Source organism: Phalacrocorax carbo, chromosome 3 (assembly GCF_963921805.1).
Source record: "Phalacrocorax carbo chromosome 3, bPhaCar2.1, whole genome shotgun sequence".
Classification (NCBI taxonomy): domain Eukaryota; kingdom Metazoa; phylum Chordata; class Aves; order Suliformes; family Phalacrocoracidae; genus Phalacrocorax; species Phalacrocorax carbo.
The window spans coordinates 50,284,204-50,298,006 of NC_087515.1; the positions used below are offsets into that span (position 1 = coordinate 50,284,204).

Here is a 13,803-nt window from a genome sequence, read left to right on the forward strand (position 1 = left end):
TGTCAGAGTATACTGCCTGTTACTCTGAACCACGTGCTCCCTCCCCCCCCAAGTTTTCACTGATCTTGTGATATACGTGCAAGGTAATACACATGCACACTCACACACACCAGTTACGTTCTCTTTCCACACACAGTGGGAGCTGGTTTGGAATTAATGCTAAGTCCAGTAATTATTATAGTTTCCCGAAAACAGTCTTAAGCAATGACTCCACTGAATGACATCATGGTCCAGCAGTTACTTTTTTTTCTCTCTTTTTGCTTTTGGCTAATCTTCTTTTGAATCAGCATAACAAACGGGACTGAAGAAAAGCACGGAAAAAACAAGGAAGGGTTCTTCTTAACAACTGCAGTGCCACAGTCTTAAGGCCAAAGTCACCTCCATTGTCTTTGTGCCCTCCCCTTTAAAGCAGCAAGGAATGTACCATCTAACAGCAACCAGAAGACCTGTCCCCAAAAGCCATTATGCACAGTAACTCACAAAACTGTACAGGCTCCTCACCCGCTGCAGTCGACCACACGAGTCTCAATGCATCTGCAGTGCAAGGGAAAGAAAGAATCTCACCTTTGGTCCTAAAGCAGTAAGTGCCAAAAAAGCTATTTTACAACCAAGCAATCAAAAAATCTACTTCAACAGGCTTCATTCATTCATCTTCAAGATGACATGTTTCTTAGAGCCCACAGCTTACTTAAAGATACCTGTCAGGAGCTCCAGTAACATTCAGAGATTTGTATATTAAATGCCTTCCTGAAAGATTTATAAATTCCAGGTACTTAATAACTGAGACAGATAATTAATAACTCAGCCACAATTTGCTGACAAAATGTTGAACCAAGAGCTCTCCTTTGACTTGAGAAAAGCACAGGCAAGCTCAATCAGTTATGCTTCTCCTGCTCTAGTGTTTTCTTGTAAAGCTTGAATTTATATGATAAAAGTCTGTTCTCTCTTAGAGATACACATTTGAAAAATGATTGATGAGCATTAGCATAAATGACCAAGACCTAAAATTCTGACACATTCTAATTATGGCTTCTAGAACTGAAAATCTCTGCAACCACATTTCACTGTTTAAAGTGCTGTCAAACATTACAGTGAGAAAGGCACATTTTTTCCAAGAGTAAGGGAGCTGGAAAGCAAAAAAAATTTCTACATAAAATGAGATAAAAGATAATAAATAAGGAGTCTGGAAATATGTACTAATAAGACACTGAGTAGGATCCAGGTAAATACATTCCCCTCCTTTGCACCAATGCAAGATATTTTTTTCACATGCCCCCGTCTCGTTTTGTTACTATTTTATAAATCCATGGAAAGACATAAGGACAGATCAGTGCTCCAACTGTAACTTCGCCTGCACAAAGTATCCAGTGCTTTTCTTAAAGCATGTACCTATCCTTTATCTTATGTACATTGAATTCACGGTCAGCAAACCACTTTAAGCAACTTTAGGGAGCCTTCTGCAGGACATGGAAGCACAGCCTACCAAACACTCCCTGGCTAACACGGGAAATGGCAGAAATGTCATTTCTGAGAAGAACTAATCCCCATGTGGGAGCCTCTCTGAGTGTGCTCCGTACAGTCACCTGACAGCCCTGGGAGCTACCAGGCTGCCTTGGAGGCAGGGGGCAATACCTCAGGCATTGTTCTGCAGCCTCCGAAGAGGGACACTTTAATATCTTAATCTCCAGAACTGTATTTACGACCTGCAGCTGTGGTGCCAGAGGCCCACAGCCCCATACACACTAAGCCTATTGTTGGCAAAACAGAGCTCTGAGGTTTCTTGAGTGACATAAGCAAGTTAACTGAACTACACTAGGCTGCTCTCGATGGGGGTGGAGAGGGGTCTTTGTTTTTCTTTGTATTGATCAGTTTATTTTGGGCCTTTATCACTTTTGGCATTAGCAGTCTTCTGAATTTTAATAGCCCTTAAAGCATGGTAAGGCGTGAACGAGCAGGAATTAATTTGTCAGAGCTTTGGGTTTGCAGGGAACAAGAACTTGAACTGATTAATAAAAAAGAATTCCCATGTTACACATAATTTAAAAGTAGTATATATTGTAGCTTAGGTGTTAGTTTATTACACGGATGAAATGTTTGGTATTGTTCTGCAGCCACTTAGAAGGGGCACCTCAATGACTCAGAGCAGTGGTGTTCCCTCCATTTCACTCCCAGAACTGAGTTTTCCCCTGATGGGGTTAAACTCCTACAGTGCATATTTTGGGAACACACAGGGATATGGACTGGACTTTTCTGTGCCAGCTTGCAGTTTTATCAACTTCCAGCCTTTTCCAGAATTCTGATGCCTTTCAACCACATGTATCTGCAGAGGCGTGAGAGGATAACCCCTTTAATCTCACAAAAAGGAAAATCCCCACTCTTACTTTTCTTCTGCTTTCTGTATGACAGCATATGGGCTAACACTAAGTTAGTTTGATATCCTAGGGAATTAAAATGCTCTGACATATAGTCCTTAGTATTAACATGCAGATATTCACCAGAAAAGTTGTGCCTCCAGACAATAATTAACAGGTTAACTGTGCAAGTTGTTTGCCAAGTTCACCCACACGCAATATAAATAAGAACTGCTGCTGCTTTTCTGGTATTAATAACTTTTTCTCAAAAGGGAAAGAAAAGAAAAGCAAACTCAGAGAATTCATAAGATGCTTATGAAACCAAATTATTGTTTAACATCTCTACTGATCCTGATGTTTATGAATTCTAAAAAGCGGAACAGCCATTAGCAAGAGCTTTGCCCACGAATCTGTTCTTCTAAGGTCCTCTTCCACTGCAGCATTTCTGAGATGCCTCATTTTTATTGCGTGAAAGATCACAACACTATCACGCTCCATTCTAGGTCCATGAAGTTCTGCAGAAAGCATTAGGTTAAGATTTTCAAATACGGATATCTGCCTTGAAGGTGTTCAGTACTTTCTGAAAATTGGGAATGCTCCATGTCCTCTTGTCTGAGGACAAAAAAGGCTGAATTATTCAATATAATTCAAAAAGATGCAGAGCTAAATACAATACTGAAAAACTGCAAAAAATAAAACTAGGGCATATTAACAGCTTGAACAGCCTGCTGAAGTTGACCTGCCAATTAGAAATCCAGGCTGGTCATACATACATATTCTATTCCAATCAGCTCGCATTTACCTTTCTCAGAGATGAAGGCGGCTATGGGTCAAAAAGAGACAGCTGCTGCTCAGAGGAAGGGGAAATGGACTTCCTGCATGGAGGGAAGATAAAGAGAGGACACAGAGTTTTTACTCATCCACACTTGTTTTTCTCTCTGAAACATGAACATTGCAGTAGATGAAGTTCTGCCTGGTTCTACTTTCAGTTGAGGCAATGGCAAGGTGCCCACAGCAGGCCCTGTCACTGCTGCCTCAAGTCAACCTCACAGATAAGCATCCAAATTCCACTGACTTTGAAAGGGATCTGGGTATCTAAGAAAGTTAACAGTCTTTGGAAATCCTAGATGCATTCGTCCCACTTCCCTGTGCAAGCATCACATATTTTCTTCATTTCACAGACAGAGAGAATACCAAGAAATAGATTAAATTATTTGCATGAAAACTCACGAGAAGCCAAAACTAGAGATGAAAACAGTCTCCAGCATATTCTGGGTAATACTGGATCTGAATTCTGGTATTTCTATTTTGCCTTTTAGCCAGAGCAAGGAACTGCACTGACGTAGTTTAATCAGAAGAAAAATATATATTCCAGCTAGTCTTTTGGATATCAGGAAGGTTGTCTATTTCTCAGATGGGTTATAGTTCTGTGAAAAGGTTCTAGACAGTTCTCACTTCAATCAAACAGGCTGAAACCTAGTACAGCATCAGGCTTAAACTCCTGTATGCAGCAACGCTGGTTTTCCAGAAAAAGGAAAGAAGGAATGACAACTCCAGCGATGCAAAAGCCACACACCTATGCTGAGGCATGTTTCCCAGTCTGCTCTTTCTCTTATCTGGGATGAGAAAAATAAAAAGAGAAAAGAAGCGATGGAAAATCACGGGTAGAGTGAGCAACAGGAAAGAGCTGCTACACAGAATAAAATGACTGGATGAGTTAGAAATACCCATACAAACAAGAGATAGGAAGATTGTTCAAATTCCAGATACAATTGCTTAACAAAATAAAATCTTCACAGCAATAGTGATGCAATTTAAGTTAAGGCCCAAAATTTGTCATCACTGAAATTCTTACTACATTAAATAGTCTTTACCTGTGTGGTTAACCCGTAAAATAGAATTCTGTGGTTGTGAGTAAACTTTTGTTAAGTTGGGCCTCAAAGTCATGCCCTTGAAAACACTGAGAAAGCACCTGTATGCCATATTCTCTAATTTTTCAATGGGAAGCCTGAAATTAGCATCACACAGAACTATCAGCAGGAGTGGTGTACAGGCATGAAAAATGCTAATTCCCTAAGATACAAGAGGTGGCGAACCACACATGGAAAGTAAAATGGACTCCTCCTTCCACCACACTATCATGTCCTCATTTCATGCATTCTTTTCAGCTGTATCAGAAAACTACTTACACTTCTGAAGCCCTTCAATTTTCTCATTTATTATTGTTCTACAATTGTACCAATGAAAAAGATGGACAGCCTCTGGCGAGCTGCTCTTCTCATTCACTCACTCTCACTCACATCTTCTTTTACAGTCAAAGGACTCCGGTGACCATACAATTACCACATTCTCTGGGCATTCAAACGTCTGCTAGAGTTTACAGAAACACACAAAATATACAATCATACCCTTATAAACTGCAGTAGAAAAGCAAACTGCATGCTTGATAAGTTGCATGCAAACCATGTGCTTGATCTTTAGTAAAAGTTTAAAAAAGGCAACAACATACGTTAATATCCTCAGAGCATTGTTAGACATTTAGAAATGAAATCACAGGTTAGCCAAAGACCTCAGCACAACAAAACTCATGCAAGATCTCTCATATGGGAGATAATTTAACAAAATAAAGGCTGAAACTCTAGGCTACTAGATTTTCTAATCCAACTCTCATGCTTTTTTCCTCAACAAATTGCAAGAATTAAGGAGCAGGATTGTTTGTGTATTCTGTCACCTACGTACTCTACTGCAGTACAAAGCAGCAAGCAAATAATAATGATAAATATATCTTTAATTTTCAACTGAGCCTTAAGAAGGTGAGAATATGTTCTTTGTCCTTTGCCACTGACATCTCAGTCCTCGTTAACTTTTTAACTTTTTGTAATTTCAACATCTATGATCAGAAAATGGTATGACACATTTTTACCTCTCACTGTTAGTTTTCCATGAAAAGGAAGAGTAGTTTGCTAATACAGTTCTTCTTTCAAATTAAGTTTACAGTAAAGTAACACCTCACACCATATACAATATGCTTATGATACCCCCTTGAAGATAAATAAACTTGTAAAGCCTTGCCTCAAATAAAAGTACAACATTTGTCATATTTAATCAGCAATAAAGTCAGACATATAATTCTTCACAATTTATCCTTCACCAACACTATGTCATTTCCAAGTTGAAGCATGGAAAAAATTTTGACATTTGCAGGCAGTGTGGCAGAAAGGCAGCCTGCCATGTTATCAAAATAATTTATGTTCTAAAATTCCTGTGAGTCCAACATGAATATAACATCTCCACCATTCCAGCTCTTACTTTAGACAACTCTAGTGTTACTTGATATGACATGCTCGGGAAAAGAAATCATCTTAAGTTGACACTGATAGTCCCCTGAGCTGACAAATACAAGTTGCTTAAACTCGCTGTGTGCTTGATTTTCTGTTCTAGTGAGCTATGTTTGAAACAGGAAAAGGGGGTCAGATCAGGGAGTAGAAGAGATTAAACTGCAATTTTGTTTTCCTTATTTTCGGGCTAGCCTCTAGTATCAATCTCAGCCTGCTCTAAATTATGTCCAGCTGTCTATTGCCCACAGGGACCATTCTAGCAGCCAGAATTAGCTGGAGTGCAGTGACATTTTGACCACACACAGTCTTCCTTCAGCCTACCTATCCTTGGGTTTTTGAGGACAATGAGGGGTGACAACAAGTCCTGCCAGGAAGAAAAAACATAAACGTTTAAGTCGTAAACACATTCGAGTTAAAGAATGTACAAAACCCATGGTTTTTAAAGAAAGCAAAAACTGAGATGTGACAAAGTGTTCACTAAAGCAGCAGGGAATAGAGTGCACCATTTTCAGAAGGAGCCAAAAAGCAGATAATTAGGGGCCAGCCTCACAGGGCTGCTTCGATAGGAAGCCCTGTCAGCGACTGTTGTAAGGCGCTGGCTTCAGCAGTGCCATGTTGTATGGTCAGCAAGAAAGAATGGATGGTTTGACCACTTCTTACACAATGTCTTCAGACATTTCAGATAAGTAAATAAGTTGTTCTACTGCTGAGCAGTTCAGTCACATCCCTCACACACTCCTCAACATTTCCAAGGGTCTAAATCCTGCTATCCTACATCAGGCAAATTTTCAGTTGCCTCAGCAGGAGATATCTGAAATACAAAATTGTGAACTGAGTCTACTACCTCCATTTAAAGGATCAAGAGCTATCCTTGGCAGAACATGGGGTTTCAGCAAATGTACAACACTGTCTGAAGCCAAGTACAGGATCTATGCTCAGCCGGCATTCATACGTCCTCCAAAATTATATTTCTGCTGTTCTCGGCTTCATTTTTTCTAGAGTGAAAACAACCCATTGCAGTTCTGTGATACAGGTAATGTTTACCTGGGTAGTAGATTAAGACAAAACTTGTTTAAATTTTGACTTAATCCAGAATCCAACAAGCTAAATTCAGTTCTCTTTGCATGGTAGATAAGACAAAACATTCAAAACTCACTAAGTATTGTTGCCAGTAGATATAAGTAATTGATGTTACTAGTTTGCGTCCATTAGATTATTAGAAATGCCTGTACTGTTCTGTAAGCATGAAACAGTGAAGTTTCAAGATAATTAGGGGGCATGTCATAAATATGAAACCAGTTTACACTAACACAAGTCAGTAACTTAGAGTAACAATCCAACACTTCAAAGTTGTGTTTCTAAATAACATACGGGCTTAAAGGGAATGTTTTTTGGAGCGGGAGAGTAGGTGTCAAAAGATTGCTTGTTAAATAGGCTGGCATATGAAAGTACATATAAAATATCCTAAAAATGAAGTCAACCTAAATTTTCTCTATTACACCATGTTGTTGCTTCTGTACTTAATTACCAGTGAGGTATGTGGACTGTGAGTCCTACAGTTTTAGGAGTCCCACTTATCTGTAAGCACAGGAACTTCAGTGAGAGAGGAAAAATCCTGTCTTCTCTCATAAATACATAAAAAAAAGACAGGCAACGTAGTGTTACAGCTAAAAGTATTCTGAAATTACCCAACTTGGCTCTTTCTAAACCAGGTAAGAAAAGAAACAACTTGGTTCAGAGACAAAATTAACGTGCAACATATGGCCATCCAAAAAATAACTGATGTTTTACGTAATTTCAAATATAATTTAATGTTAAGAACTTAAGGGATTCTGTAGGAAAGCTATTCTCTAGGCCAGCAGTGCCAGAGATCTGCAATGTAGCATGATGTTTTTTCAGGAGATCTCAAGTTCTCCAGGCCCTTCATGGTAAACATTACAGAGGTAAAAGCTTTTTTTTTTTTTTTTAATTAAGGACCTGGTGTTCAACTAAAGTAGAGGAATAGAGTAGGGCTGCACTACTAAAGCACAGTGCCCCCAGAAGCAAAACTGGGGACTAAATAAAGATCCAGTTTATCCCTCCATAGAAAGAATTCCCTGGCATGGTGCTCCTCACCGTAACTGTGCCACCTACAAGAGCTTCTACATTTCTGTAACACCTGCTCATCCTCCCTTCAGTTCAGTAGCTCTCCAGCTGGGTAGGGAAATAATGGAATTTCACATACAGAAGAAGCGCTTAAAAGTAAAAATTGCTGAACTTACACAGTGTCTAAGCGAACAAGCATTCCTCTATGAAGGATCCCTTGCATTTTTTATTTACCAAATTCAGAATGGGCAGGAAAACACATCAGTCTTGCTAAATTTCAAATAGCTTGCCTAGATGGATAAACACTCCATACTACTGCTTTCAAAGTCACGATGCAGCGTATATTAAAAACATTCATTTATACACAGTCTTTCAAAAACATGCTCCAAGGAGCAAGCCCAGTGCCCAGCGTGAGCCAGTTCATCAAAACCTCAAGTAAGATGATGGTGAAACTCATTTGTCAAGGAGCAAGGCAGCCACCACACCTCAGTGCTCCTGGGATCACAGCCCAACTTTGTAGGATAGGGCAAACCATACCATATACTACGCTATATACAGTAAGGCTACTACAGGTCTATTATAATCTATAAAAGGTAAATTAGTAAGCACCACCTCATTTCCCTCCTTCCCACCTCTGCCTCATGGGGCTCCCTCCGCCTGACACATGCGACCCACGACAGAAATTCCCCAGGCAGGGACGGTGGGACAGATCCAGGCGTCTCTCCCCTGGTGGCTTCACCCATGGTTTCCCTCAGGACGCCGCCCGCACCCTCTCCGCCCGCTTTCCCGCACGGGCCCAACATGGCGGCGAGGCGCCGCACCTGCTCCGCCTAGGAGCGCCTCAGACGGCGGGGAGCGGCGGAGCGCCGGGCCGTGCCCCGCCCCGCGAAGGGCTTCGGCCGCCGCAGGGTCGGTAGGGGGCGTCCGGGGGCTCCGTTAGGAGCCGGGACCGGTGGCGGTGGTGGCGGGGGGGGAGGAAGGAGAGCCAGCGGACGAACGGACGGACAGAGCCGAGCCGCCGCGGTAACGCGCCGCCGGGAGCAGCGACCGCCGCCGCCCGCACCGGCCCCGCCGCAGGTAGGAGCGGGCAGCGCGGGGGCTGCTGCCTGCTTTGATGCCCCTCGGGGTGGGGGGCCGCTCCCCGGGGCGGGTTTGCGGGGCAGGGCGGGCTGAGCCCGGCAGGTGCCCGGCGGTAGCTTCTCCTCCGCGGGGAGGTGGGTCCCGCCGCGTCCCTCCCGGGTCTTGCCCTCCTCGTGAACGGTGAGTTTTTACCAAAAAAACGCTTTACCACCCCAAAACGTGCGATGGCAGGGCGGTCTCACTGCCTGCTCCCAGCCCAGCGCCGCTCCGGAGCGCACCGCTACCAGTCCAGTGTGGCGTTATTTTAAACTCTATTTACTTATGATTATTCCGGCCCCCCCTCCCCTCAGCTGGACAAAATACAAGGGGCTGAAGCACAGCCAAACCTCGCCCTCTTCTTGCAGGAGAAAAGGGGCAGCGTCCCCGCCGCTTCACCCAGGTAGGGGCTGGGCGGGCGCCCTGCGCTGGCAGCCGGGGCAGGACCCGGTCCCGGACGCGGTCCCGGCGGTGCTGACTCCTCCTCCAGCGAAGGGGAACGCGAAAAATATTCCCCTCGTTTTTGTTTTGTTTGTTTGCTTTTTTCTCTTTCTTTCTTTCAAGGTTCACGATGTTGACAGCTATGTTCTTGGCTGCTCTCATTCTTATTACAGTACATTCGCAGGAAACTGAGGAAACCATAACGTACACGGTAAGGTTTAATAGCGTTCGAGATAATTACCGCTTTGCAGGGATTCTTTTCTAAATGACCCATAAGAAAAACCAAATTTCTTGCCAATGTATGGCATGCAATACAAAGTTCTTTGAGTTCGAATGTTAACCATAAAATAAGCTGTTCCTGCACTGAAACAGTGTTCTGAAGTTGACATGATTGAGCAAAATAAGCTGCAACTGCCTCTTCTGAGAAGCTTATCTATGTGCTGAGCTTGATGAGCTGAACAAAATTATGAGGTTTTAATATTTGTTTTTTAATCCACTTTCATAAAGACAGGGTCCCTAGGACCTTCATTTGAAATACATGGAATTTGACAGATAATTAGGTCAAACATTCTTTTGTGTTTTCTTTTGGATATCTCAAGCTGTTTTTAACAAAATGTAAGTACTTCAAATTTCAGTGCTCTTAATGAAGCATCGAAGTCCTGGAGTGATCATGGGACTCTTAGTTTCTGAGCTGGTTTTGAGCAGTAGCTTTGCATGGCTTGACAAAATTGTACAAGAATAGTGTAAATAAGTTCTACTTGTAACCAAGTGATAGGGTAAGAGATGTAAAGGCCTTTTTGTAAGGCTTTTATTTATTTTTTTTTTTAATCTGCTTGTGCTCAGTGTTTGGCTTGCATAATGCATGTCATTGAAGGAGTGGCAATTGCATCGGCTTGGGCTGAGGAAAAACCTGCATTTTCACATCTGATTACAGTTGTAATCCCTGTAACTTGCTTCATATGGGTGGACCTCTGAATATGTGTACAGACATTAGCGCAATGCCACACAAGCAGAAAATCCTGCATGCATGCAAAAAGTTAGAGAACCACAGCCAGAGACTGAGATTGTCTCTTATACAAGTAATCCCACTGAAGTCAGTGGGATGGCCCAAGCAAGTAAATATTGCAGAGCTGGACCTTATAATAGAAGATGGGGCTCAAAGAAGCATCAGGAAGTCAGTCATAAAGTACTTTAGCACTGGCCTTTAGAAGCAATAGTTTTTTGAAGGTTGGGGGTACTTTTATTTAGAGGCTTCTGTGATTTTTAAGTCCCTATAAATAAGTGGAGACTGAAGATCTAAGTACCCTCTGAAAATCCAGACTAACACAGGAATTCCACCCCCGTCCTTTTCCACTTATTACATGTTCTTTTTAAAAAATTAAGTAGCATTTTCTGATAAGCCTACATAGTTCTGTTTATCTCAATGGAAAATTTCTAGCATCCATATATGACTTGGGTTCCTGTACTCTATTTTCAAAGAGGTCCTAGTGTTTAGGTGCTTCAGTGATCATTAGACTCTAACCATATAAAACTGCTTAAGAAAAAACCTAGCTTTTGGAATTTTTACTCTTAGGATGCTACTGTTTCTCCTGCGTACATTGTATTCATTTAGGGCCAAATCTTTCTCTATTGTAAAAGTCCCTTCAGCTGCAGTAATAGATGGACTTGGCTTCTTCCAGTTAAATAGACAGTACTTCTGTTGTGCATTAACAGGAATTGGGTGATTCAGTAAACGCATGAATTAGCTGTTTTCCTTTGGGTTTGCATTTTCATAGCTACAGTAACTTTGGTTTTGTCAACTCAGCATGTAGTCATTCCTTTAGAAATTGAGAATTGTAATACAATTTGCTGTCTGCTTACCCCTTTGGAAGAAAAACCCTCCAAAGTTACAACTTGCTGCTACGTTTGGCAGATAACTGGTGTCACCTGCAAATGAAGAAAATATTTTCAATCCTAATGCTGAGTCAGTGTCCGTTAGTAACAAGTTCCTCAAAATAACTTGACGATAGCACGTGGAACAAGTGGATCTTGGCATCGCAAGGTCAGATTTGTCACACATGTAGTTCCTCTGCAGCAGGGGAGCTGCAACAAGATTTAGCTTGCTTGACTGCCACTAATTACATTAGCTGACTTGATTCCTTTTTTTCTGTAGGGCCATTAAAGTAATATCCTGAGCAGCATAGCATGCATATGCACCTAGGTAGGACAGTTTGGTTGATTCATTGGTATTTTAAGTGTGCCTCCTGCAGTTGGTAGCATTGTGATACTTTGCTAATCAGCTTCTTTAATTGTCACCTGAGATTAAAATTACCGCACTGTAGACAATTTAATGGTTTTGGGCAGAGGAATAATGAAGATGCCTACCTAACTGCAGGGCAGACTATTTAAAATTCTTCCCGCAGTCACTGGTCTGCACTGGTATGAATAGTTGCTGAGTATAGCCTTGTTTGAATTTTGCAAAGTCTTATTTATATAAGTAGTCCCACTGTTATAGACTCTAACCATTTATTATATGTCTCACAATATAAATTGTTCTTCCTAGACTGTAGTTCCTGGAGTCATGTGATTAAAAAGCATGTGAATGAATTTCCAGCTGTCATGGCATCTTTCCCCGTTGCTCGAGTGCTAATTGGAGAGAGGACGAAGTACAGGGGGATTGAGGCCCATCAGTCCCTCTGGGAAACCAGCCCCAGGAATGAAAGTTGTTCACCTGTTGGAAAGCAGTGAACAAGATCAAAATTCAGGAAAACTTGCTTCTTTTTCATAAGAAGATTTTCATACTGGTCAGCTGGGTCAGTCCAGAGGTTCATTTATTCCAAGATTCAGCCAGTGACAGGCGCTCTAAAACAGCGTGTAGGAACAAGGCAAGGAGAAAAGTGATGCTTTTCTCACTTTATTCCCCAGCCCCAGTAAAACCTATGTACTCACAACAATCAATACCTTAGGAACTTCCTGAGTTAGAGGCTCTCCCTGTATATACTTGTTGTGGTTCCTGCACAGCAATGCTGTCTCTCAGTAGCCATTTTCTACCTTACCAAGGTATGCAAACATTGCATTTCCCTTAGTGTCAAACTTTGAGTTTACTGAAATATGCTTGATTATTTCTCCAAAATAAAGAATTCTGAGTAGCCTATTTTTTTTTTCTTCTCTATAGCAATGCACAGATGGCTATGAATGGGATCCTGTTAGGCAACGGTGCAAAGGTACAGTAAAAAATTTTCAAAGCCAGTCCTGCCATTAGTATTCCTTAAGTATTATCATGACACACCCCTGTTTTGGACAAGAAGGTGTGCTTGCATGACTCGTTGTGTTATTTGTATTAATGGCTGTTGCAGGAGGTTCAGCTGTTAAAAGCATGACTTGTGTTGTTGCTAACCACAGATATTGATGAATGTGAAATAGTCCCAGATGCATGCAAAGGTGGGATGAAATGTGTTAACCACTATGGAGGATACCTCTGTCTACCTAGAACAGCACAAATTATTGTAAATGAGCGAGAAGAAGCAGCAGCAGCATCTGAATCCACTAGTGGTCGAAACAACGTCATTCGACGGACCCCAGTTGATCCTCACCGTGCTCCTCCAAACCCAACTCATCAAATTCAGTGTGCAGCTGGGTATGAGCAAAGTGATCACAATGTGTGTCAAGGTAAGCAAGCTGCTGTATGTCTTACTTTCAGTAGAATTGGAGTGCATGTGATAACGGATCTAAAGCCTGGAAAATTACATCCTGTAAGTCTTGCATGTAGTTGCATATATTGTTGCACCATTAAACTGGACACGTACATGCTTCCTTAAGACACGCAAATAAAATACATGCATATTGTTATTGTTCGAGGTAACAGAACTTGCAGTTTGTTGCAGCCTTACGGTCTGTTCCATCTATCTCAGGCTAACAAGTAGAATTAATTGCGTTGTCTGTAGATCCTCAAAAAAAACTTTAACGCAAACAAACAACTTCAGTCAAACATTTAATACCGTATCAAGTAAGTTCAGGAAGGGCAGTGCTTTGAAAAAACTAGGCAATGTCGCAAGTCATATGATAGATGATTTCTAAAGATTTGGAAAACTATGTATTTTTCAGTAAGCTAATGCTGAATGGAGCAAAAATTAACCACCGTATGAACTTTTGCTTAGACCAGACTGTAATGCCGAAGAATACAGTCTTTTTATTATGTATGGTCAAGTAGTAGGAACCAAACAGCTGAACAGCTTGTGCTCTTCTGATCTCTATGGAAGCAGTTCTACACAGACCCTGCCAGGTTACTTCCAGTCATAGTCTAGCCAGTCGTGGAATCTATGGCACTGAAGAGCTTTCATCTGAGTGTACATACACCACACATGGTGCCAGAATTCTCAGGGTATTAGCAATGTTAATTGTATGCATTCAGGAACCAGACTTACAAGCGCTACTGTAAACTAAGGCTGTTTCATTTATTATTCTATATAAATAGTTTACTCTTACACTTGCTG

The 13,803-nt window shown here is 41.6% G+C and overlaps 1 protein-coding gene and 1 long non-coding RNA gene across 3 annotated transcripts in view; one reads left to right on the forward strand and one right to left on the reverse strand.

Annotated features, from left to right (window-relative positions):
• Positions 1-13,803, reverse strand: part of LOC135312549 (uncharacterized) — a 184,111-nt gene that overhangs the window by 101,155 nt on the left and 69,153 nt on the right. Inside the window, exon 6 of the long non-coding RNA XR_010372130.1 lies at positions 11,192-12,041. This is a non-coding gene — a long non-coding RNA (uncharacterized LOC135312549). The remainder of the gene's footprint in view (positions 1-11,191; positions 12,042-13,803) is intronic.
• Positions 8,587-13,803, forward strand: part of EFEMP1 (EGF containing fibulin extracellular matrix protein 1) — a 49,595-nt gene continuing 44,378 nt past the window's right edge. Inside the window, exons 1-4 of one of the 2 annotated variants that reach the window (XM_064446864.1) lie at positions 8,587-8,851; positions 9,455-9,542; positions 12,486-12,534; positions 12,713-12,979. In XM_064446864.1, coding sequence (XP_064302934.1) covers positions 9,462-9,542; positions 12,486-12,534; positions 12,713-12,979 — 397 coding nt within the window. In that variant the 5' untranslated portion in view covers positions 8,587-8,851; positions 9,455-9,461. Of the gene's footprint in view, positions 8,852-8,949; positions 9,294-9,454; positions 9,543-12,485; positions 12,535-12,712; positions 12,980-13,803 lie in introns of those variants that run through there. The other variant, XM_064446865.1, reaches the window with a different exon arrangement.